This window comes from Bos indicus x Bos taurus, chromosome 8 (assembly GCF_003369695.1).
Source record: "Bos indicus x Bos taurus breed Angus x Brahman F1 hybrid chromosome 8, Bos_hybrid_MaternalHap_v2.0, whole genome shotgun sequence".
NCBI lineage: Eukaryota > Metazoa > Chordata > Mammalia > Artiodactyla > Bovidae > Bos > Bos indicus x Bos taurus.
The window spans coordinates 76,443,226-76,470,359 of NC_040083.1; the positions used below are offsets into that span (position 1 = coordinate 76,443,226).

At 42.3% G+C, this 27,134-nt stretch overlaps 1 protein-coding gene and 1 long non-coding RNA gene across 5 annotated transcripts in view; one reads left to right on the forward strand and one right to left on the reverse strand.

Moving 5' to 3' along the window:
- The window catches only part of LOC113897390, a 102,465-nt gene extending 89,638 nt beyond the window's left edge, over window positions 1–12,827 (forward strand). For 2 of the 3 annotated variants that reach the window (XR_003512338.1, XR_003512336.1), the window contains exon 3: window positions 12,471–12,827. This is a non-coding gene — a long non-coding RNA (uncharacterized LOC113897390). Of the gene's footprint in view, window positions 1–5,880; window positions 5,978–12,470 lie in introns of those variants that run through there. The other variant, XR_003512337.1, reaches the window with a different exon arrangement.
- FRMD3 (FERM domain containing 3) overlaps window positions 1–27,134 on the reverse strand; it is a 341,097-nt gene that overhangs the window by 46,034 nt on the left and 267,929 nt on the right. For both annotated transcript variants that reach the window (XM_027550087.1, XM_027550086.1), the window contains exon 13: window positions 23,894–24,018. In XM_027550087.1, the coding sequence (XP_027405888.1) occupies window positions 23,894–24,018 (125 nt within the window). The remainder of the gene's footprint in view (window positions 1–23,893; window positions 24,019–27,134) is intronic.

Genomic DNA, 27,134 nt, shown 5'->3' on the forward strand with positions numbered 1-27,134 from the left:
TTCTACCATTTCACTTAATGAAAGTGTCAGGACCTCCATTTGAAGCCCTCCCATTTTCTCTCAGTGCCTGCCCACTCTCCTTCCTGCCTCCCTGCTTTTCTCCCTCTTTCTCCTTCTCATCCTTATCACAGACTTCTGACATTGTCGGGTGAGTGGCAGCTGGAAGCCTGCACCCTTCTGAGGTGCAGACCAGAGCCCACTGCAGGGCACGTACCCGTGTTTCTGGCTGTGATCTTGGAACTGTGTCTCAGCAGACGGACAAACACATTGCTGTTGCAGTGGTTCACTAATTGCAGGCGGAGACCCCTCCGAGTCTGGATCTTGACCAAGCATTTTGCCATTACTGTTTCTTCAATTCTCCGTGTCTCCTCTGCCTGTCATGGCCCAGGGCAGCTACCACCAGCCATAGTGGCTTTGACCTTTCACTAACTGTCCATTCTGTTTTAAAGGACCGAGGCAGGGCCCACTCAATGAATCAAATGTCAGGCTCCTAATGCAGCCAACAGAAATAACTCAGGAGGGATCAGCATGGGGCCAGAGGAGGGAGGGGGATGCTATTTTTAAACTCTCCACTCACTCCCCTGACAAACAATGAAACAATATACAACATCCTTACCCTAGCCAATTCGAAACCATCCAGGCCAGAGGACCCCAGCCCAATGTCCTACAGTGTCCTAGGAACTGAATGCCTCCCCCGCCCCACAAAAATAAAACAATACCCAGGCAACTCTGTGATGGAGAAGCAACCCACCTTGATTTCTTTTAAAAAATATTTGAATCTTTATTATGTTCTAGAGCAGTGCTTTCCAATAAAAATAAAATGCAAGCCAAATTAAAGAACAAAAAGAAAACATTTGAAAAGTGAAACAAATAAAATTAATTTTAATGATGTGTTTTATTTGGAGCCAAGATATCTAAACTAGTATCATTCACCATGTAACAATATCAAAATAATAAAATAGATACTTTTTAGTACTAAGTCTTTGAAATTGGTGTGTATTTGCACACTTACAGCATGTCTCAATTCAGCAAACAGCAGGACACGACTTAGCGACTGAACAGCAATATTGCCAGTGCTCAGCAGCCACGTGAGATTGCCGTATTGGACAACACAGCTCTGGACAAAGTGCTGAGGACCTCATGGCATTATCTCTGTCCTCACAAGGATGCTAAAATGTCCCTTTTTGGATAGAAAAGGAAACAGCATCCTGGAAAGAGTAACTGACCTGACCAAATTCACAAAGTAAGTGGCAAAGCCATGATTTGAACCTAAGCATCCAACATCGGTTGACTATGAAGACAGTCTCCCAGGAGGACAGCTGCTGGTACCCCTACTTCTAACCTCGTGTTTCAAATGTAGGATCTGAATATAATGTAATTCTCTCTTTAAAGACTTTGAAAGTCCTGCACTTGTACCTCTGAGCATGAAATGTGCTTGCATCCCCGAGTCAGTGTTCTGGGAGCAAAGTATTTTCAATATTTTAGGAATATTGAAAAATTCCTATAATTGAAAATATTTCAGCTGATTAGTAACTGTGCCCCATATACAACCATTCAGTTCTATTTCTTGGCTGGTACATTTTCTCACTTTCATTTTTAGAAAAAAAATTTTTTCCTCCCACTATTGTACATACATACATTTTTCTTCTTTAAATAGCTACTGAGTGCACAAGATAATTTTCTAATAAAAATATTCTTTTTTTCTCCTCTCTTGACAAAACAAAACATTATATGCAGAGCAGTCAGTTGAAGTTACGCATTATTATATCTCACTGTGGGAATATAAATTGATCTAGCATTTCTGGAAAAAAGCTTAGCAAAATACATTGAGTTTTATAGGCATGATATCTGTCGATTCAAAAATTCCACTTTTAGGAAATTAGCCTGAGGAAATAATGAGAAATGTTGACAAAAATTTATGGACAAAGATTTTCATCAGTGTCATTTATTGTGGAAAGAAAAAAAAAAGTCAATCTAAATTTCCAGTGGGAAAATGATTAAATACATGTGATAGAATATTGTATATCCATTAAAATGTATGTTTAGGAGTTTAATGATGTGAGGGAGAGCTTGCAATATACTGATTACTGGAAGAAGCAGTTTATGTAAGCAGTATGACCTCAACTATATAAAAAAGTACAGTACAGACCAGACTATAAATTTTGATCGGGGAGAATGGGGAAGCCAGCTATGCACTGTGGGTGGAGGTCACTTCTAGATATCCCCCAGAGGGCTCCCTCTCCCCACCCACAGTTCCAGTTTCAACAGGGCAGTTCCTCCTCTCACCAGGGTTAGTCAATTTTCAAACCTGACACTTGAAAGGAAAATACTCCTAAAAATTCACAATATCTTCACCTCTTTGCAGTTCCCTTTTTGATATAATTCTGAGCAGAATCCCTACTTATAAAAAGATAGGCTGCACAGAGGTGGAGCCCTGGGACAGTACCTGCTAGGCCTTCCCTCACTAGCCACCACCAGCAGTTCCTGAAAAACTACTGAAAATCTTTAGGATACTGAAAAACAAATCAGGAAGTCCCCATGCCAAACGAACCAATACTGTGCAGGAACACAGATCAAGGATTTTAAAGATTAATGTGGGCTCACTGGCATGGCAGTAGACCAGGCCTCAGATATTGAGAAAACCTCCCTTTGTCTATTTGGATGGAATATAGATGAATCTGTGTGCTTATCATTATAAATAAAGACAACATGATGTGACTTGATAGCACACGCTAAACAAAGAAACCCCAAAGCAACAACAAAAAACAAAATGAAAACCCCTAAAAGCAAATAAAAAACCTGAAACAAAACCACCACCATCCCTTATATCTGTTCTTTTCCATGGAGAGTTATTCTCTCTTAATTCTCAAGCTTCAAGTTTCACTATAGTTTTGAAGTGTCTCCTTCCCTTTTAGTAACTATAATGATAAAAAATATTTTGCATCTCGTGCATGTAAAATTTTTTTCTTACTTTAACTTGTTCCCACTCTTTAAGTTACTTTTCAGAGATCTTAAGTATGATTCTTTTACCCTCTTTCTTCGGGGACCTTCAACTTTTATTTAGAGGGAAGGAACCTAGCAGGACCAGCATCCCGTATTATCCCAACCATTTCTGTCTACCTTGCCCTGTTCTACCCTGAAGTGTGGCTACATTTCAAGAGGAAGAAACAAAGGGAAGCAGAGCCAACCCAAGGATTCTGGGAGAAACTGCACAAGCAGCTTGTTCTTGTTCTAGGCACTGCACTCACAGACCCGACAGCAATAGCACAGCATTTGGATGCCCTTGAACACCCTTCCTGTTTAGATTTGTCTTGTTTGTTTGAAGAATCAGGAATGCATGTCTGGGCAGTGACAAGAAGCTAAAGAAAGCAGCAGATATGTGTGAGGAGAGGAATTGATTTTCCACAATGAGATGCCAGAAACACTGATAAATCAAGCAGAAGCCACAGCAGAGGAAGAGAGTTCAATGATAAGAGCTCTTCATAAGCCTGGATTTCATGTCTGCTTTGGGGACAAACTTCCTGGCACAGATTTGAGGCAAGGGAACAAGTCTGTCTTTGCTTTGTGCGTGACTGGGAGCTACTACATGACTTGGAACCCTAGGGCATCTGAAAGTGGAGACAATAAATCTTCCACGGGTGTTAGGACAAAGAAATGAGACTGAGTATATCAACTGCCTTGCGTAGTGCTGGCTCCCAGTTGATGAAGGAGAACTTAAAGGAGTTACAGAAAGTAAAAGTAAAAGCACAACCTCTGGGTTCTAATCCTGGCTGTACCATTTATCTGACTTCAGCTTCCATGCCTGTAAAATGAGCAGAGCAAAGGCAGGACCTATCTCCCAGGGCTGCTAGGAGGATTAATGAAGGTGATCCACGAGGCATGTTCAGATCAGGGGCTATCACAGGAATTACTCAAGAAAAATTACTGATTTTTTCCTAACACATGCTCTCTCCTTTACTCAAGGGAAAGACTGAGGATTTTAAATAGTCTGGATTTTCTCCCTTCTGTCAGCCATCTGTTTCTAACATTTCTAGTTACTTTTCCCTAACTAGGAAACAGCATTGCAGGCTGTTAAGTTTACCTGACCAGCCCTGTGACCTCGGGAAAGCTATATAAGCTTGTTGAAGTGTAGTTTTCTGCCTGTAAAATAGTACTGATGTTGACATTCATGTAACTGAGTGCCTGATAAGTAGCAGGCACAGTAAATGCTAGCTACTCTATCATCATCAATATCATGTACCTTATTAATTATTTTGAAAACTAACAGCTTTCACAGGTGTAGTGGGTTTGGCTTTTAGTTAAAATAGTTATGGAGATTCACTGAAATTGTAGCTGACAACTCCAGTTAGGAAGATAATAAAAAGTTATTACACACATTAAATGTTCTTCATAATAAATTTAGACATCAAGTATCAAGAAACTGATTGTCTCAGTTTATTTGATCCCTAAATTTATTTGATGTCTAAATTATTTGAAAATCCTTGGCACTGTCACATATCATATTTATCATATAATGAAATATAATAATGTTATAAAATATTTTAATAATATTTTGTGATACAATGGGTATATTCTTGGACATATAATAACAAGAAATGGAAGCAGTTCCCAGCACCACTAAGTGACAGGGCTATTTGACCAGGTAGTCAGTCATTTGTATAATTCAATTTCCTCCTTTGTAAATAAAATGAGACAACATTATGTGTCCTATCCGTTTCGAAGAAATGGTCATGAGTCTCAAATTATAGTAATTCATGGAAAAAACTCTGAAAATGTGTAAGACGGTTTGGCATATTGGATAATCTTCCTCTTATTATCTCCCTTATCAGATGAAGCACTCATTGAGTGTCTCCTCCCTGTAACACAAGAGTACTGCTCGGTGGGGCCAGTCATCACATACAGTGGTGGGACAAAGGCCAATAAACCTTCTGGAGAATTACAGCTGCAGACAAAACAGAATTCAAGCAGTGCAGCTGGGCTCTCCTCAACACCACTGTCAGGAAAGAGAACACTCTTCACAGGAACTTCATGGCTATAACAGAGCAGCGGTCCCCAATCTTTCTGGCAGCAGGGACCTGTTTCGTGGAAGAGAGTTTTTCCACGGATGGGAAGGGATGGTTTCAGGATGACTCAAGCTCACTACATTTATTGTGCACTTTATTTCTATTATTATTACACGCGCTCCACCCCAGATCATCAGGCATTAGATCCCGGAGGTTGGGGACCCCTGCTGTAGAGGATTCTAACATAGGACTCATCTGTTTCCCTGACCATCTGATACACTGACAACTGCGGCATCTCTAAATAGGGAGCTTATGCGAGCTGTGTCAGAGAGGGAGAGACAGTAAGAGAGTCAGGAAGGGCGGACGGAGTGTCACAGTGCTCTGTCTGCTCAGACCACTGGTGATGATTTCTAGACAGGCAGGAAAAACAGACTGGACGTTCCATCAGACACTGCTCTGCTTTCACTTCCTGCCTCCTTGTGTTCTGATCCTGACTTTTTTACCCCAAATGTACAAAATTAATATTCTTGAAAATAAATCTTAGGTGGTAGTTATTATTATCAGAAAAGCACTACCTGCACAGTGCAGGGAAGTAGAGAACAGGTAGGAAATCGGTGGAGGAGATCCCAATAGTCCTCAAAGGTGACAGCCCAGAGAAAATTGCTGCTGACATGTGCTCTGTTTCCTACCAGACCTGCAGGAGTTTTAAGTTCAAAGGGTTGCAAACATGGTTAAAATATTTACAAGTTGGTGAGGCCTAGAGAAGTCATAATGGAGTATGAAATTTTAACCTCAAAGCCAAAGATACCAATGTGTTGTGCTATAAATCATTCTGTGTGATGTTTTGAAACTTTTAAAACTCTATTTTTCTTTACAGTACTAAAATCAGCTATCACTCCTCTGACAAAGGTCTGTATAATCAAAGCCGTGGTTTTTCCAGTTGTCATGTATGGATGTGAGAGTTGGACTATAAAGAAGGCTGAGCACTGAAGAATTAATTGATGCTTTTGAACTGTGGGGCTGGAGAAGACTCTTGAGAGTCCCTTGGACTGCAAGGAGATCCAACCAGTCCATCCTAAAGGAAATCAGTCCTGAATATTCATTGGAAGGACTGATGATGAAGCTGAAGCTCCAATACTTTGGCCACCGATGTGAAGAGCTGACTCACTGGAAAAGACCCTGATGCTGAAAAAGATTGAGGGCAGGAGAAGGGGGCAACAGAGGATGAGATGGCTGGATAGCATCACTGACTCAATAAATATGAGTTTGAGCAAGCTCCAGGAGACAGTGAAGGACAGGGAAGCCTGGCATGCTACAGTCCATGGGGTTGCAAAGAGTCAGACACAACTCAGCAAGTAAACAACAACTCACTTTCTGAGTGCTGTTTACCAAGATCTGAGCAAGCTCAGTTTGCCCATGCTCTCCCTCCCCCTTCTCTGACAGAGTACCCCTGAAGGGCTGCTTTAGAAGATTCTTCTTGAACACAGACAAGCCTGCATCCATGTGAGCCAGTTCACAAACTGGTATCTGGCTGGGGCAACTTAATGGATGTTCTGTCATTCACCAAATCAGAGCAGGGGCAATTTGGAGACTGGGATTTGAGGAAGGAAGAGAACATGAGGGTAGTTGTAAGCCCATTAAGTTTGATGGGTTAGCTGTGAGCAATTACATGGCATCCAAGTGGAGGTGGCCAACAAGCAGAGGAGAGTGCAGGGTGGCAGCGAGGGGCTGGGCACTAATACAAGGAGGCTAATCCAAGAGAAACAGAGAAGGTCAAGGTCACTCTCATTAGTGAAAACACTGCATCTTGAATCCTGTCTCCTTATTCCAAGTTCAGTGGTCTCCATTTCCAAACAGCAGTGAAAAGCAAGCTTTACTGTCTTCCAATAGTGGTTAAGATAATGTTTTAAAATAACTGATTAATTCACCCATACTCACAAAAGTCCTGGAAGCCTTTTCTTGATCCTCAGCCCAGACAGCAAACTTAACCCACCCAACAATAAAACCACCACCACAAAGACTTTAACTGTAAATCTCATAAACCATTCTCCAAGACAGAAAGACCTCCCCCAACTGCAGACTGCTCAAAAGGATCCACACTCTAAGTAAAAGGAAAACCAAAGGGGTCACAAGTAGAGGAGAGTGTGAGATAAGAGACCTAATCTGCAAGGATCAGGTAGCATTCATTGACAGCAACAAGGTGCCCCCTGGTGTCATCATCCAACAAGCCACCCATTAATTACGCAGATGCAGAGTTGTCCATTCCCCTCTTATTCACTGGCCCATGGCACACCTAAAACCCTGTGAATAAAGATATGGCCTGAATACCTATAGATATCCTCTGTAGGATGGTGGTAACATGAAGGAAATCTTCCAGAGCTCTCCATACATGAAACCAGAAGAAAATCTCCCACAGACATTGGACAGGGACTAGGAATTTCACAGCTATAATGCATTCTTTGAAAAAATGTATGAGGAATTTCCCTGGAGAAGAATTTAACCCATCTCTCTGACTAAGACAACCTATAATTTAGATTTTTCCTTCCATATAAACAGCTTTTCCCCTGTCCTGGTCAAACCCAGGACTTAAAGTTTTGAGATGTTCCATAACTTAGATGTATCAAGGCAATTTATGCACAATGCAGTTTTGTCACATGCCAACGTAGGTACCTGAGGTATTCCTGGAAGAAATAGGTGCCAGTGCTGTCCTTACTGGCCCCAGTTAGCACAGCTGCCTCCGGTCTGTTTAGGATTCTCAACCAAGAGTCTATTTCCTCTGCCTCTGTACAGGGTGAATTTGTTTTCTCATCACTTCTGCTGTATTATTTCACTCCCTCCAGGCACAAGTCACAATTACAGATAAACCATTTTTGTCTGAGTAGAGGAAATTGAATTGGGCTGCATTAATAAATGGAGCTCTATTTTTTTTTTCCATATTTCCCAACAGCTTTACAAATGGTATTAAGAATCAGGCATCTGTGTCTCTCTGTGGGAAAAAAAACCAGGCTTTTTTGGAACTATGGACTCCTTATGTTGCTGCTCTGTAACCAAGGAGCTAAAGGCATCAAGTCTCAGTCCTTCACCCAACACAGCAGCCCAGAGCCTCTCTCTCTTGCATTTTAATTATATGCTCAAGATGAGAAACACAAATGGCCAAGAAATGCAAGAAAAATGTCTAGCCACTCTAAACCACTTTACAGTTTTGTAAAGCTACAATAAGAGACATTCATATATATAATTTGGTGGGAGGTAGGAGAATGAAAGATACTTTTGTATATTTATGTGATTAATAATGTGTATATGTTAAAATTGTGACTTCCTTCACTCTGCATGATAGTCTCTAGGTCCATCCATGTCTCTGCAAATGGCACAGTTTTGTTCCTTTTTATGGCTGAGTAATATTCCATTGAATATATGCCCCACATCTTCTTCATCCATTCCTATGTTTATGGACATTTAGGTTGCTTCTATGTCCTGGCTATTGTGAATGGTGCTGCAGTGATCACTGGGGTGCACGTATCTTTTGAAACATGATTTTCTTCAGATATATGCCCAGGGTTGGATTGCTGAATCATATGGTAGTTCTATTTTTAGTTCTTTAGGGAACCTCCAAACTGTTTTCCATAGTGGCTGTGCCAGTTTACATTCCCATCAACAGTGTAGGAGGGTGCCCTTTTCTCCACACCCTTTCTAGCATTTATTGGTCGTATGTTTTTTTATGATGGTCATTCTGACCAGTGTGAGGTGATGCCTCATTGTAGTTTTGATGTGCATTTCTCTAATAATTAGTGATGTTGAGCATCTTTTCATGTGTTTGTTGACCATCTGTATGTCTTCTTGGCAGAAATGTCTATTTAGGTCTTTTGCCCATTTTTTGATTGGGCTGTTTATTTTTTTGATATTGAGCTGGTTGAGTTGTTTGTATAGTTTGGAGATTAATCCCTTGCATTTGCTTTATTTGCAAATATTTTCTCTCATTCTGAGGGCTGTCTTTTTGTCTTGTTTATGGTTTCCTTTGCTGTGTAAAAGCTTTTAAGTTTAATTAGGTGCCATTTGTTTATTTTCATTACTCTAGGAGGTGGGTTGAAAAAAGGTTTTGCTATGATTTATGTCATGGAGTGTTCTGCCTATGTTTTCCTCTAGGAGTTTTATAGTGTCTGGCCTTACATTTGGGTCTTTAATCCATTTTGAGTTTATTTTTGTATATGTCAGAAAGAGAAAAATGAGTGTTGTGTAATATCGCTTATATGTGGAATCTAGAAAATAACATAGATGAATTTATTTGCAAAGCAGCAACAGACAGACATAGAGAACAAAGTATGGATACCAAGGGGGAAGGAGGAGTGGGATGAATTTGGATTGAGATTGTCATACATACACTACTATCTTTTAAGATAGATAACTAATAAGAACAGAGAGCTCTACTCAATGCTCTGTGGTGACCTAAATGGGAAGAAAATTTAAAAAAAGGGGATATATGTATTGTATAGCTGATTCACTTTGCTGTACAGTAGACACTAACCCAACACTGTAAAGCAAACTATAATAAAGATAAATAAAAAATTAAAATTGTAGGGGACTATTTAATATCACAGAGATATGTTATATTTTAGTGAAAAAGCAGATTACAGAACAGTATATCTAGTGTTTTCTGATATTTATTAAAAATATATAAATGGGTTATATACATTCATACAACAATTATTTTTTGACTTTTCATACTGTTCATGGGGTTCTCAAGGCAAGAACACTGGAGTGGTTTGCCATTCCCTTCTCCAGTGGACCACGTATAGTCAGAACTCTCCACCATGACCTGTCTGTTATGGGTGGCCCTGCACAGCACGGCTCATAGCTTCATTGAGTTACACAAGGCTGTGATCCACGTGATCATTTTGATTAGCTTTCTGTGGCTGTGGTTTTCATTCTGAAGGCTGTAAGACTTTAGGTCTTGCTTCTTGGTTTTTCTAGTAGTCATGTACAGATGTGAGAATTGGACCATAAAGAAGGCTGAGCACCGAAGAACTGATGCTTTCGAACTGTGGTACTGGAGAAAACTCTTGAGAGTCCTTTGGACAGCAAGGAGATCAAACCAGTCCACCCTAAAGGAAATCAACCCTGAATATTCATTGGAAGGACTGATGCTGAAGCTGAGGTGCCAATACTTTGGCCACCTGATGCGAAGAGCCGACTGATGGGAAAGGACCCTGATACTGGGAAAGATTGAAGGCAAAAGGAAAAGAGGGAGGCAAAGGATGAGATGGTTAGATAGCATCACTGACTCAATGGACGTGAATTTGAGCACACTCCAGGATCTAGTGAAGGAGAGGGAAGCCTGGTGTGCTGCAGTCCATGGGGTCGCAAAGAGTTGGACATGACTTAGTGACTGAACAAAAATAAAGAATACCATAGTTTGAACATAGGGGATTTCAGATTCCTTTTAAATCTTGGATTTGTGGCTTCTGTATTTTCCAAATTTTTTACAATGACTATATATACTATGACTTTTGATTTCAGATTAAAAACCAAAACAAAACATGTTTGACTTCTGGCAAACCCTAACCCTAGGAAATCATTCTCCTTATAGACTTTCTTTTACGTAAACAAAGGCTGTCCTAGCTGCATTTAGAATTCATTCATTCATTTGTTCACTAATTTGGCAAGCATTAATTTAGCTCCTACTGTGTATCAGAACATCTCTAAGTGGTGGGTATAATGTGGGGATAAGGCAGGCAAAGTTTTTGCTATCATGGAGCTAATGTTTTAGTTAAGGAAGACAGTCAACAAACAGGAGGACAAATAAATAAATTTGAAAGTGCTTAAAAGTGCTAAACACTCTGATGAAAATCAAACAGGGTGGTGGCATAAGAGAGAACAAATGGTTCTCTCTTAGGTTTAGAGAACCACTCAGAATTTGGTACTTAGGGTTTCCAGGGAACTGAAAATGAGGTAAGACTTAAAGAAACAGCCAATCATGCACAGATCAAAGGAGAGGCCCTTCTAGGTAGACATATCAGCTGTTCAAAGACCCTGTGGTGGGCACAGACTAAGAGGACCAGCGTGGTAGGAACACAGAGATTCAAGAGGAAAGCAGTAGAAAATGGTCTAAGGTGGGTAGAGGGCCAAGCATGAACCTCAGAGGCCAAAGTGAAGAGCTCAGATTTGAACCTAACTAGATACAAGTCAGACACGACTGAGTGACTTCACTTTCACTTTTCACTTTCAGGCATTGGAGAAGGAAATGGCAACCCACTCCAGTGTTCTTGCCTGGAGAATCCCAGGGACGGGGGAGCCTGGTGGGCTGCCGTCTATGGGGTCGCACAGAGTCGGACACGACTGAAGTATCTTAGCAGCAGCAGCAGCAGATACAAGTTTCACTTGTAAAAGATCACCCTGGCTGCTGTGTGGAAAACATGGGTGGGGGCAGGAGACAGTGCAGAAGCAGAACTATTGTTATCTCCTGAGGGAAATAAGAGTGCCTGCAGCCAGCATGCTGTGGTGGCCATGATTCTGGGGCGTATTTGAAAGTGAATAGGATTTTGCAGATGGATCTGACAATTTTGTATTTCATGACATCACTGGCCAGTGGGAGAAGATTAACCAGAGAAGATGGGCATTTAAAATCAGACCCATCTACTCAAGATGGGGCCAGTGCTGGGAAAAAGTGTTTTGGGGAAGAACAGAACATTGCCCTGAGAGACATGAGACAGGAAGGGAGCTCCATGCAGGCTGTCTACCAGCAAAGTATGGTCCAGCCCCAGGGAGACGCGCCTTCAAGGTCCTGGAGGCATAGATTACCAGGGCTACCACCAGGGCAGGGACTAAGGAAGAGAGCAAGGCTGGCATATGGACTAGGAGAAGACCAGGCAGGGTAATAGAGAAAGCAAGACTCACATCCTGTGCCACAGAGCTGGGCTTCATCTTATTCATCCCCTCCCAGAGTAGGATGGGATTGGCCCTGGAGTCAGGGGTGGAGCTAAGCCTGCATTTAGAGACCAAATGCTGTAGCAGAGGGGCTCAGGCAGGAACTGATGAGCCCAGAGATCACAAGAGCCATTATCTTTTTTCTAACATGGATACTCCTGCTTTTAATGGCAAAATCCAGTCTGTGTTCAGGTATCATGTGGGTCATCCTCATAACCTTATTTATTTCTCTTTAAGCCAGAGCACTGACCCATTTTAAAATTTTTTTGTGTGCTGAAGTGGAGATTGGGGGGTTAAAAAGTTTCAAATTGGACTTCTTTTCTAGCAGGAGACATTAAAGGATGTGAGGGCTCTTTTAAGTGAGGAAATGTTCATTTTATATTCCCTTTTAAGCTAGTTGCTATTAATTTTCAATTTCATGCTGGAAGTTTACAATTTACAAAAAAAGAAAAAAAAACGTAACCCTGCTTTTATAGATCATTGTGCCACATGCTTACTGTTTCATTAACCACATTTAAAAAATGTTTATACTTTTTCTTTTCTGAGGTAATGATGAATGATCCAAAAACATGTCATTAAGAAGAGCGGGAATGTGGGGAAGCACCAGTGAAGGACAGAGTGCGGAGGAAACTTAGAAGCCATCTCACCATGTTTTTAAAAGAGGAAATAAGATCCAGATACTGCCAGTGTCCAGCATGTTCCAGAGAAGAAGTAAATACTTATCAAGTGAATGAATGAACTCCAGCCCTCTAAAATCTCTATCCAATGCTCTTTCTACTACCAGAGGATCCCCACTAAGGTTGTGTCCTGCATACACTCAGAAAGTAGAGTCCATCTCACTCCTGGGCATATATCTGAACAAAAATATTATTTGAAAAGATGCATGCACCCACATACTTATAGCAGCACTATTCATAACAGTGAAGACATGGAAACAAGCTAACTGTCCATCAGCAGATGAATGGATAAAGAAGATGTGGTACATATGTAAATGTAATGGAATACTATTTGGCCATAAAACAGAATGAAATAATTCCATTTGCAGCAACATGGATTAACCTAGAGATTAGCATACTAAGTGAAATAAGTCAGACAAAGAAAGACAAATACCATATGATATCACTTATATGTGGATCTGAAATATGGCACAAAGGAACCTATCTACAAAACAGGCTCACATAGAGAACAGACTTGTGGTGGAGGACAGGGTGGATTGGGAGTTTGGGATTAGCAGAGGGAAACTATCATATATAAGATGGATAAACAACAAGGTTCTACTGTATAGCACAGGGAACTATATTCAGTGTCCTGTACTAAACCAGAATGGAAAAAATGTGAAAAATAATACATATATATATATATATATATATATATAATGAATAACCTTGCTATACAGCAGAAATTAACAACACTGTAAATCAACTATACTTCAGTAAAATAAATTTTAGACAAAGAATGTGAAGGATGTTGAAACAATAACAACAATGACAAAAAGAAAGTAGAGTCCAGCACTCATGTAAATCGGGGACTCTGGGCAACCGCAGAACAATTCAGCAAGAGTGACACGGCATCTACCGAAGAGCTTGGCTAAAGTCTAGACTGTGCTTGGGTGATTCACCCCGGTTGACTAGCGTGGAAGACTGAAAGTATGTAAAATGGCATGTCACCCCTGTAACTAGAGCAGATAGATCTCACGTCTATTTTAGGAATCTGGAGTTTTGGCATGAACAGGGATTTCAGAGTTTCAAAAACAAGCCCTTCATTTTATTCTTGGTGGACTCATCAGTAAGATCTAGAGCAGCTATAGCCAAACTTGTTTTTGGGGGAATATGTTTGCTCATACTTAAGAAAAAAATGAGTATTTCTAAATCAGATACATGTACAACCATCAATTCTTTAAAAAAATATATTTATTTCTGGCTGTGCTGGGTCATCGTTGCTGCATGGAGTTTTCTCTAGTTGTGGAACGGGCTTCTCTCTGGTTGTGGTGCACTTTGCCGTGGCTTCTCTTATGGAGCATGGGCTTTAGGCGCGTGGGCTTCAGTAATTGTGGCTCACAGGCTTAGTTGCCCCGTGGCATGTGGGATCTTCCCAGACCACAGATCGAACCCATGTCCTTTGCATTGCAAGGTGGATTCTTAACCACTGGACCACCAGGGAAGCCCTGTGTACAGCTCTCTTGATGTATTATAACCTTTATAAAATCTACACAATAGAAATTGTCTGAGGAGGTGATAAAAGCTAAATCTCTAGAAGTCTGAATAGTCATTTCCTCCACCCCAGTGGGCCACTGGGGAAACCCATGGTCTGGGAGCAATGGCTCCAGGGCCTCCAGTTCTCCATCAGCCAAACCAAGAGGAAGGCTGCCTTACTTTGCAGATGGCATTGGGCATGCACCCCAGTGGACACGCCCAACATCCAGTCTTGTGCCAACCAACCAGAGCCTCTTTGCTGAACCCTGGCCATACTGTCCTAGACCTACCTTCATATCAGCCTGGGTATCATAAAGCGTATTTACTTAACACTCACTACCAATCTGCTAATAAAAACATGAGAAAATAGAATCCCATGCTGACTATGGAATCCAGAAAATTACAGCCTCTCTTTTCTAATGACAATGGCTTAGCAATATCTTCACTTTTCTTCTCCTGCGGTTTCTTAGAGATGGTAGTGGGAGTGTTTTCTTGTCCAAATGCCAAAGCAGAATATCTTGCCCGTCACAGACCACACTGGCTGTCACAGCTGCTCACACTGACGCTCTCGCCTGGCTCACATCCCAGCGCTCAAGGACCGCGACCGAATTACTTCATGGGACACTTGACTGATATTTTTTTTTAACCCCAGCTGAAGCCTTTAAAGCAATTAATTATTAATACCTAAGTGCGGCAGCTAAGAGCCAACCTGAGCAGGAGCAGTGATGTGGGAAGCTCCGAACTGAATTGCTTTCACTAATAAGACAAAGATTCTCAGCACAAGACAATGAGTAATTAGAACTAGGCCTGGAGTGAGCTATTCTTTATTTAAGAGATTCAGCTTTAAAAATCAGAACATGATTCCCAGAGGGAGACAGCCTTCCTGCACGAAGGCTGTTTGCCCTGCAGCCTGGCTTTTTCAGGAATTCTTTTTGGTGGGCACCTCTGTCCACAGCCTTCCCACCATGGGGGCCCCGGGGAGGCAATGCTCCCAGTGGGCTGGACATTTCTGAGGAGACATTGGGTCCTGGCAGGCTGTGACTGAACCAAACGCTCAAACCCTGCCTTGAGTATGCAGCAGCTCTTCTTACCACTCACACAAGTTCCCTACGCTTACATAGAGTAAGATGTCTCTTTTGATAATTCATTTGATATGACTGAAAACTAAATGCAGCTCCCTAGTTAATGGTTCTGTTTTCACAAGAAGTTGAACTGTTTTAGATGTGTTTGATGTCATGCAAGACACCGAAGCCAGGAATCTGGTAATCAGAACCTGCTCGCAAACCCAGACGTACCTAGCTCTGCGACTTTGGGCAAACTGTGTCCTCTCTCTGGGTTTTCTCATCTGTAGATTCCCAAAAAAAGAGACCATGGGTTACCAGCCAGTTTGCCAACACTTGGGCTAGAACATCCTTAACATTCCTTCTAACCTCCAGAAGCTATGAAAAATATTCCTGTCTCCAAGTTCCCATTCTCATTGCGAAAGACCTCAAACCACAGTCCGGGAATTTGACCTTGACATTAGGCAAAAGAATTGAAGAATTTAGAGCTAGGAATCATTTGAGTGGTTCAGTTCAGTTCAGTTCAGTTCAGTTGCTCAGTCGTGTCCGACTCTTTGCGACCCCATGAATTGCAGCACGCCAGGCCTCCCTGTCCATCACCAACTCCCAGAGTTCACTCAAACACATGTCCATCGAGGTGGTGATGCCATCCAGCCATCTCATCCTCTGTCTTCCCCTTCTCCTCCTGCCCCCAATCCCTCCCAGCATCAGAGTCTTTTCCAATGAGTCAACTCTTCACATGAGGTGGCCAAAGTACTGGAGTTTCAGCTTTAGCATCATTCCTTCCAAAGAAATGCCAGGGCTGATCTCCTTCAGAACGGACTGGTTGGATCTCCTTGCAGTCCAAGTCTTATCTTCTTGTCTTAGAGATGAAGAATATGAGGCTCCCAAAAGTGGATGAGCTGAGAGCAGAGCTTGTGTTTCTCACTGCTGCAAGGCATTAGTGCAGAAACAGAACAGCTATCCACAGCCCTGCTGTGTTTATGCCGAGGAGTGGGATATGTCTTAAAATGAACGATTTAAGGGATTTAGCCAACTACAGAACTGAGATGATGCACACACTGTTGGCATCGTATGATGTAAAAATACAAAATCCTGGCAAGATAAAAACACTTAAATTGCATCAGGAACCAAGCATTTAGCTTCCTTTCAACAATGTAAACACTTCAAATTTCAAAGATCTCTTTCAAGTGAAATGAACTTCAGTTCAGTTCAGTTCAGTTCAGAAGCTCAGTGGTGTCCGACTCTTGGCGACCTTACGAGTACGTAATTCATCAGAAGATACCAGAAACCAAAGTTCCAAAGATGACACAAACTCCAAAGAAAAGCACAAAGTGGGGAAGGTGGAAGCTTTGAAGAGCTTGCAAGAGTGAATATGCAGAGCTCGCTCAGGCTTTTATTTATTCCCCTGAATTGCTCTTGGCATTTCCTACCCTAGAGGAGCTGCCAACCCAGACTTCTTGAGTTCAATAAATGTGATAAGGAATTCTGAAATTTGGCTCTGCAGTTATAAATAAAACCAGAAGCTGACCTCTGCTCTGCTGAGGCTCCTAGCTCCTGTGGAAGCAGGCTTGGCTGCTGTGGGCTTATTAGCAGTGGGAGACTGGGGCCATAACATGGAAAAGTTTGGGAGAGTCCAAACCTGTGCAATGCCAAAAAGATGCTTAAACAGTATTTTGTGTGAGTTCTAATTCAGTATGTTAACCCATTTGTCCACGTTTGAATTAAATATTCTCCCAATTCACTGTTTGACCTATAGTTCAATTTATGATACATTTTCATGCTCTTACGTTTTCAACATTAAGCAAACAAAGCAGGAATTTTAAAAACTGCACACACAGGATGACTGAAATGGCATTAAAATGGATACGGAAGAAAACTGTTAACACATTGATTGCCTCTAGGAGGTGGGACAGTCTGGGAGGTAATTTTTTTTTTTTTTTGCTTATTTATGCCTTTTTGTACTGTTCAGATTTTCTAGAAGATGATGAATTAGTTTTATAATAAGAAAATACAAACAAACAGTAAACCCCAAACCCAACGGCAGGGACAAGAGCCTGTGCTAACTGATCTGCTATCACCAGGTAGCACTAACTATAAGGGGAAAGGTGAGCCCATTGGATTTATAAACAGTTCCTGGTGTTCGATGAAACATAAAAGAAATTTCTGATGGACAATTGCATCACCACAGTGCACATCCTGATATACCCTAAGCCAAAAGGAAGAAATTACTTAGGACATGGTGGGAAATGGCATGGAAGAGAGACAGTAACACACTGAGGAAATGGCCAGGGAACTCGATAAAGGAACCAAAGAGGGAGAGGAAGTTTCATATGAGATAAGCAGGGAGGAGACCAGACTCAGTGGAGGCAGTGTAACCATGGCAGCCTTGGGCTGTTAGACATTCCAGCAGTGATGGGATTGGAACAACTGTGTAGGGTATGTGAGGCTCTGCCTGGTCTGGTACAGAAAGACCTGCACATGGAGAACACAGTCAGCCCCATGGGTCACCTTTTAAGTGTTAGGGTGGAGTAGGGTGGTCACGAGTACGGCATGCTTGATGAATGAGAACTGTACTTTTTTATATGCTCAAAATGCCTTCACAGGTTCACATATAGTTTTTTTAGAATTTCAACGGTGCCAACTTAAATCACTTATGGTTAGGGCTAAATACTATAAATAATCCTTAAAACACCCCACTTCCCCCTCTGCCCACACACAGTCACATCCATGACATATATGTGCATTTACAAACATACACAGGAACAGAGCTAAAGGGTGGCTTGGGAGATTTAGTTTTACCATCTACTTAATTCACATCTGTTCTGTGATATAGATACTTTTCTCAATCATATGCAAGTGCAGGTTTAAGCCACCATCACACCAACCACATTGCTACTCGCAAGGCACTCCTTTATGGAAACTCTGGTTTCCCCACTGTGCTTCTGTTTTGCCAGCAAGAGGGTGTCAAACATTTTCTACTCTTATTAGTTGTATCTATCAAGAAGATGAAAGCATGGTTTCCTGCCTATTGAACTATGCCAACTTGTACCATCGCTCTGGTGGACAGCAATGCATTCCTCTTCTCTACCATAATCTTTTTTCCTTAATGAAAAATACACTCTACTAATAAAACATGCGAGCATTTTGCTACCTACACTGTGGGGACCTTATTCATGTGAAAATGTCATTTTCACCTAGAAAAATGCTCACTCTGAATTTTTTCTTCTTAGGAAATTTTCGTAAACTCTAAGGGGCACTTTTTAAATGGTTTGTTCTATTCATCTCAAGCTTTCCACAGCACTAATCTACTGGGATCCTGTAACCAAGCAACTTTGGGGTGACACTGAAAACGTTTCTGTTGCTTAGTGATGCCTAGGAACTGATTTTGTTTTTTCTCTACTCAGACACAGCCAGCCTCACAGCTGATCCTCCAGCTGTTGTTTGAGTGGCTGGGGTAACATGTTCTCACCCAGAACACTGCTGAACTCATCTGGGCAACAGTGGGCAACCCCAGCTATCTTTGGGAATCTTGAAGTTCCAGGAAAAACAGAGACTGTCAGGACTTCCCTCGTAGTCCAGTGGTTAAGAATGCGCCTTGCAAAGCAGGGGACACCAGGTTGATCCCTGGTCCAGGAAAATCCCACATGCCACAGAGCAACTAAGCCTGTGGGCCACAATTACTGAATGCCTGTGCTCCTCAGCATGTCTTTGCTGCTTGATTTGGCTCTTGCTGAGACATAAAAAGTGCTAAAATATCACAATACAAGGATAAAACTAAATTCATCACACTGTATCTGCCCAGAAAGAGAGCCCATCCACAAAGTGGAGGCACCTTTGTTGAAAGCTGTATTCTCTGCCTCTCTTCTCTTTATATATCAGAGATATTTGAATCTATTACATTATCTACTTATCCCTATGAAATATCTAAATTCCACTACCTGATACTCAAAGACAAGACATAGGAAGCAGGATATGACTCTAAAATAGTAACTAAAATATAAAGGTATCAAGAACACAGCTGTGTTCCCTGTGGGAATTATAACTTTGAATTTCACAGTACCTAAGACAATTTTGCTCTCGTCTTTAGATTGGGGAGTTCTTTCTATCTGCTGGACATTGAACAATACAGTTGTTTCTACTTCTTTCCCTTTTGAGTAGATTCTATATCTTGGAAGTTACTATGATTTGCTTGGTTTCAAAACCCACAAAGATGCTCCATAAGGCAAAAGTTCTTCTAGAAAAGAGAATTTTATTAGATATTTACAGAGCTATTTTGGACTTTTCATGAGAGAGACCTATCAGTGTGACTTTACAGCTGGTGAAAGAACTTCTGTAAAGTCACACTGATAGGTCTCTCTCATGAAAAGTCCAAAATAGCTCTATAAATATCTAATAAACGAAAATCCACTCCAGTATCCTTGCCTGGAAAATCCCACAGACAGAGGAGCCAAGTAGGCTACAGTCCATGGGGTGGCAAAGAGTCAGACGTGACTTCACTTTCACTTTTCATAATGCATATGTCTCTTGTCCACACAGTTGTAATGTTAATGACAAGGTTAGTATTTAGCAATGGAACTTCACTATAGAAAATGAAGCAAAATGGAAGTTTCTAATTAAATGTAATTAAGGGTCCAGGGGAAAGCTTACCCAAGCTCCCCCTTACATCTGGGATATTCTGATGTCATCAATAGTCTGGTTTCAATACTCTCCATGGTAACTGCTCTTCCAGCCTTTATTCCCATCTAGACTTCCATGTCTACAGATGACACAAAATCACAATCCCAAGCTTGGATTATCTTTTCTCCCCTCCTCTTCTCCATTAGCCACATCTTCCTTCATTCAATCTTAAGCTAATCCTGATGTCCAGAAAAAGTGATTTCCACTCCAAACAATCTTCCAGGCATATAGGAGGAAGCCCAGAAAAATCACTGGTGAACAGAAACAAAAGCTGCTTTTATTGTGCTTTTGGAAACATACAAAGACAGAGAAGGCACAGAAAAATGTAGACCAGCAACATGGATCCAGGGACCCTTGGGCTAAGAACATTAATTTAGCACACAGCTTACACAGTGAATTGTTGAGACAGAGCATAAAGGCCATTATAACAAATCAGTTCAGTTCAATTCAGTTGCTCAGTCATGTCTGACTCTTTGTGACCCCATGAACTGCAGCACACCAGGCCTCTCTGTCCATCACCAACTCCCAGAGTTCACTCAAACACATGTCCATCGAGGTGGTGATGCCATCCAGCCATCTCATCCTCTGTCGTCCCCTTCTCCTCCTGCCCCCAATCCCTCCCAGCATCAGAGTCTTTTCCAATGAGTCAACTCTTTGCATGAGGTGGCCAGAGTACTAGAGTTTCAGCTTTAGCATCATTCCTTCCAAAGAGAGGAGCTACCCCGCATCTGAGGTCAGGGGCAGCGGCTGCGAGGAGCTACCCCATGTCCAAGGAGCGGTGGCTGCGTGGGCACAGGAGGGCTGAGAGGAGCCACTCCACATTCAAGGTCAGAAGGGGTGGCGGTGAGGAGATACCCCTCGTCCAAGGTAAGGAGCAGTGGCTGCGCTTTGCTGGAGCAGCCGTGAAGAGATACCCCACATCCAAGGTAAGAGAAACCCAAGTAAGACGGTAGGTGTTGCAAGAGGGCATCAGAGGGCAAACACACTGAAACCATACTCACAGAAAACTAGTCAATCTAATCACACTAGGACCACAGCCTTGTCTAACTCAATGAAACTAAGCCATGCCCGTGGGGCAACCCAAGATGGGCGGGTCATGGTGGAGAGATCTGACAGAATGTGGTCCACTGGAGAAGGGAATGGCAAACCACTTCAGTGTTCTTGCCTTGAGAACCCCATGAACAGTATAAAAAAGCAAAATGATAGGATACTGAAAGAGAAACTCCCCAGGTCAGTAGGTGCCCAATATGCTACTGGAGATCAGTGGAGAAATAACTCCAGAAAGAATGAAGGGATGGAGCCAAAGCAAAAACAATACCCAGTTGTGGATATGACTGGTGATAGAAGCAAGGTCTGATGCTGTAAAGAGCAATATTGCATAGGAACCTGGAATGTCAGGTCCATGAATCAAGGCAAATTGGAAGTGGGCAAACAGGAGATGGCAAGAGTGAACGTCGACATTCTAGGAATCAGCGAGCTAAAATGGACTGGAATGGGTGAATTTAACTCAGATGACCATTATATCTACTACTGTGGGCAGGAATCCCTTAGAAGAAATGGAGTAGCCATCATGGTCAACAAAAGAGTCTGAAATGCAGTACTTGGATGCAATCTCAAAAATGACAGAATGATCTCTGTTCGTTTCCAAGGCAAACCATTCAATATCACAGTAATCCAAGTCTATGCCCCAACCAGTAACGCTGAAGAAGCTGAAGTTGAATGGTTCTATGAAGACCTACAAGACTTTTTAGAACTAACACCCAAAAAAGATGTCCTTTTCATTATAGGGGACTGGAATGCAAAAGTAGTAAGTCAAGAAACACCTGGAGTAACAGGCAAATTTGGCCTTGGAATACGGAATGAGGCAGGGCAAAGGCTAATAGAGTTTTGCCAAGAGAACGCACTTGTCATAGCAAACACCCTCTTCCAACAACACAAGAGAAGACTCTACACATGGACATCACCAGATGGTCAACACTGAAATCAGATTGATTATATTCTTTGCAGCCAAAGATGGAGAAGCTCTATACAGTCAGCAAAAACAAGACTGGGAGCTGACTGTGGCTCAGATCATGAACTCCTTATTGCCAAATTATAACAAATGGTTCTTGTTATTATCATGCTATGTCCAAAAGGGGTACAGAGATGTATCCAGAGGCCACCATCCTTTGTATCTTGTACATTTTCCTTCTACTCATGGAATTTGTGGCATCCAGTTGCCCAGTCCTGTTTCCAACCCTGAAAATTCCTTTCAGGGAAAGAGTTACTAAAATCCCTTACACTTCAGTATGAATCAGTTGCTATGACCTCCCCCATGGATATTTGCATGCCAGTTCAGTTCACTTGCTCAGCTGTGTCTGACTCTTTGCGACCCCATGAACCGCATCACGCCAGGTCTCCCTGTCCATCACCAACTCCCAGAGTTGACCCAAACCCATGTCCATCAAGTTGGTGATGCCATCCAACCATCTCATCCTCTGCCATCCCCTTCTCCTCCTGCCCTCAATCTTTCCCAGCATCAGGGTCTTTTCCAATGAGTCAACTCTTCGCATCAGGTGGCCAAAATATTGGAGGTTCAGCTTCAACATCAGTCCTTCCAATGAACACCCAGGACTGATCTCCTTTAGGATGGAGTGGGTGGATCTCCTTGTAGTCCAAGGGACTCTCAAGAGTCTTTTACAATGTCACAGTTCAAAAGCATCAATTCTTCAGCGCTCAGCTTCTTTATGGTCCAACTCTCACATCCATACATGACCACTGGAAAAACCATAGCCTTGACTAGCCGGACCTTTGTTGGCAAAGTAATGTCTCTGCTTTTTAATATGCTGTCTAGGTTGGTCATATGCCAAGTCATGTTCTTTTATGGGCTGAAGAATTTCCCCCTAAGGAAGGGATTCTTGAATTAAAACTTCAGGTGAAGTTCATCTCTTGGGGACAGAATGACCCACCCTCTTGAAACTGCCCAGTATCCAGATTTTAAATGTCATCATAAAGTTAAGGAAAAGCCTGTTATGTTAGGGTTCATGGTTCTAATAATGTTATCTTATGTGAATTTTTAAAAATTTACTTTGAAATTAATGAGAGTGAAATTTGCCTCACCAGGGTGTGCATCAGTGTGGTAAGATTCTTCCCTGAAGTAAGTAAAGCCCTTAAAAAAAGAAACCTAGAAGTACATATATTATATCATTTACAAATATAACAACTTTGGGGCTGAAATGGACCCTTTATATTTTAGCTTGTATTAAAACTGTCAAACAAGGCCCTGTGGAAAAGGGAATAAGGGGATATAAAAGCACTGAGGCAGAAAGGGGATGACTAGTGTAGAGATATTTATGAAGAATTTTTTATAACCACCAATATAATTGTGATTATAGCCGAGAAAATGCCAGTAGAACTTTCTGGAAGGATGGAGATGGTAGCCATTAGCCATGTGTGGCTACTGAGGACTGGAAATCTAGCTAATATGGCTGAGGAGCTGAATTTTTTATTTTAGGTAATTTTAAGTTATTTTTAAATAGCTACACATGGGTGCTTGTATATGTGCTCAGTCACATCTGACTCTTTGTGGTCCCATGGACTATAACTCACCAGGCTCCTCTGTCCATGGAACTTTCCAGGCAAGAATACTGGAGTGAGTTGCCATGTCCTACTGCAGAGGATCTTCCTGACCCAGGGATTGAACCTGTGTCTCTTGCATCTCCTGCACTGGCAGGCAGATTCTTTGCCACCAGCACCATCTGCGAAGCCCACGCGTGGGTAATGGCTACCATATTGGATACAGGTCTAACACCATTACTTCTTTAACATGTAATTTTAGGAATGCTTTGTACCAGTGAACTCTCTCTGGGAGAAACTTATAGAACTCTCAGGATAACCCAGCCTTCCAGATGTGAACAGTTTACTTACTAAAAACACAGTTTATGACTCACTTTGACCTCCGCCCCAACACATTACCCAAGGTGCCCAGGATTGATGCCTCCCTCATTCCTCCAGGGTAAGCCTGCAATTGCCGGCCTTTGGAAAGAAGCGTACTTACCCTCACCTGGTGGAAGTTCCTCTTCCTGCTCACTGGGAGAAGGCAGCAGGGGTTGCAGGGGCTCCATGTTAATGATGAGCTGCTTGTTCAAGGAGTGGGAGCTGCGGCTCTGAGAAATATTTGTTCTGAAAACAGATACAAGCCAGAGGGAACTGGTTTCCATCAGGAACACTGGCCCCTCCGTCTCAGTTGACTACCCAAGCCAGCCCCTGCCTCTAGATTCACATGGTGCATTAGGCCAGTGGTAAAGATGACACACAGCCCTTTTTATCCTTAAGGTCCTGACATGTCTTCTAATGTCTATGTGTGCCAATGCAACACAGTGAAAGAAAATATCTTTCCCCATATGTCCTCAGACTTGGACATGCTGTGCGACAAGACAAGGCATTGAAAAAAGACATGGGAATCAGAAATACACAAGAGAATGTATCACCGAACTAGATATGCAGAAAAGTGAATGGAGGGCATGGCTCAAAGTAATTTAACAACCACCAAAACCCACAAAAAGAAAAACTCTGCCCAGAAGATGGCACAGGCCATCTACAGCTGAGAGTTATTTTGGTGTTGCTGGATGTCCAACATCTACTATCGATATTTAATATTCCCACTCAAATTCACACCCTACTCACTAAGCAGCCACAGAATGCAGCTCCACTTTCTCCTTTTGAAAGGAGAACATGTATGTTAGTAGCTGCAACAGGGAGCAGATGGCAAGGAAACTGTGCAGGTTGTCTCATCAAAACTACTGGAGGATAGCCAGGCAGCCCATTTACACTGTCTGCCCTGACAAAGAGGTGGGTGCCTCTGCTGGGTGTTTCAGCACCCTTCCCATCTCCATATTTCCTGTCCAAACTAACACCAACCCATCCTTCAAAGATGATGTCAAATGCCTCCTTCTTGAAGCCCTCCTGGATTGCCTTCACCACTAACTCCCTCTCCCCCTTTCTTCTCACTCTAGTGTCCCTTCTTTCACAGCTCAAATTTGTTATATTTGTTGCCCTGTAATTATTGGTGAATTAATCAGCCCCACCTTTTCTAAGGCAGGGACTGACCTATCCATTCTCATGTGCCTTTTAGCACCTCTCTTGCCATCTTGTTCAGGGGTGCTCAGTTTGAAACTGAAGTAAACTTGGCATTAAGTTGGCCTTTCAGACTAGCATGGGTGTTCTCCAGGCTAGTTGATGGGATTGCCTTAATAGCCTAGGCATTTCTGTTAGGCATCAGGGCCAGACAGAGAAGAAGCTGGTAGCATCTAGAGTTAAAAGCTGCCACTGGTTGAAAAGGAAATTTATAAGGACTTGCTTAACCATGGAGTTCTTGTCTTCATTATCTCATTCTACAATCCTTTATTTTGCAGCTGATATGTATGTATCATTCTGGGGAACCATGGTCCTCATCCTAAACTATTCACTCCCCAGAACCATGATTTTCAAACTTTTTGCACCAAGACTCACATTACAGAAATACATTTGATATCATCTCTCTGCACACACACCAGGCCAGGTGGCGCTAGAGGTGAAGAACCTGCCTGCCAATGCAGAAGACATAACAGATGCAGGTTTGATCCCTGGGTTGGGAAGATTCCCTAGAGACGGGCATGGCAACCCACTCCACTATTCTTGCCTGGAGAATCCCATGGACAGAGGAGCCTGGTGGGCTACAGTCCATAGGGTCACAAAGAGTCAGACGCTACTGAAGCTACTTAGTACACATGCACGCTCTACACACATGCACACACAGATACAGGAAGACATAGCTAAAGTGTTTCTTGTGACAGCAGTAATCTTGCTATGTGTGAGACTCTATGTTTTACTTTCCATCCTACTTCATTTCGTTTAAAGCCCTGGTCTTGACCACTGTTTTCACTCCACAACTCCTTGCGTGTGCTACACAGAAAAGCACACATCTCATGGGAGACGGCCAAGGGTCCAGGGGGGCGGCAGAAAGGGGCACCTGATCCTGCTGTGAGTGAGGGGAGAGCCAGGAAAGACCTTCCAGGGAAGGTAATGTCTGATAGGTCCTGGCAGGTGCAGTGGCCTGTAGGAAAAGGAGGGGAAGCAGGGATTCCTCACAGGGGAAGAAAGGAAGGGAGGAGGAAGAGGGAGATTAAAATCACCAGGAGTGAAGGCTTCTTTTATTGTAGAAAGGTTCTTTTTTTCTTTTTTTGAGATCTTCATGGGATTTCTATCGGCCCTGTGGCTTTCATGACTGCAGTCTTAGTTCTGCAAAGCACATGCTGTGTGTGCAGACTAGTTTTCTGACCTCTGAAAAGCCCATTTTCCATTCTTGCACAAACTAATTCCGAATCATCCATCTCTGAACATGCATGCCAGCTGAACTGACAAAGGTTCTCCTCCAGAAATCACAATGTAGATCACAACCTGGAGGGACCCGCAGCGAGCCTTTAGGGAGGCTCTTCTTTTCCTATCAGGTGAGCGTCTGTGCTGTGGCCCCTCCCTCTCAGAGGCCACCTGCCAGCAGACTCTGCCAAAGTGCCAGGCCTGCTTTGCAGCCCACTCATGAGCATTCTCCATAGAGAAGTTTCTGAGTGAAACTGCTGTAAGGATTCTATTGAGAAGAACAGTTTCCTTCGGGAACTGAAAGTGTGTTCTAAGAGTGGCTTCAAAAAATGATGGCATAATATTGATCAACAAATACAAGGTTTGTGGAGTTAAGGCCACCACTCCTTAGAACAAAAGGAAGTGCTGGCCTGTGAGCAAAAGCTCCATCTGAAGAGACTTCAATGTGAACGTGTCTTTCAGATTCTAGCATCCCATTTTTGGATGAGCAGTGATAATAATATCACCACCTCATTTTTATTGCACTTCATAATTTTAATGCCCATAAGAAAACCTAGAAGCCAGGGAGGGATACATGAATCTCATTGTATAGATGAACAAACTGATGATCTGAGACACTGACTTATGCAGGACATATACCACAGCAACAAAGCCAAGATTAGACCCATTCATGACTCCTTGCTTGTTGCCCATTTCAGGTACGAGTGCTGTTTTTGGGAATCCCTTGGTGGAGGCTCTATGCCCAGGTAGTTTAAGGAGTCGAATCTGAACTCTGAGCTACAGCCCTCTACTTCGCTGGGCCCTGGAATGGGCAGGTAATTCTCACCAAGTAGCCAGCTGATAGAGTTTCAGTTGAGGATCTTGTCATCAGCAAAGATCAGTGAGCTAACATGAGAGTGAGCATCTTCTCTTTTTGAAAAACAGAAAAATCCCAAGACAAT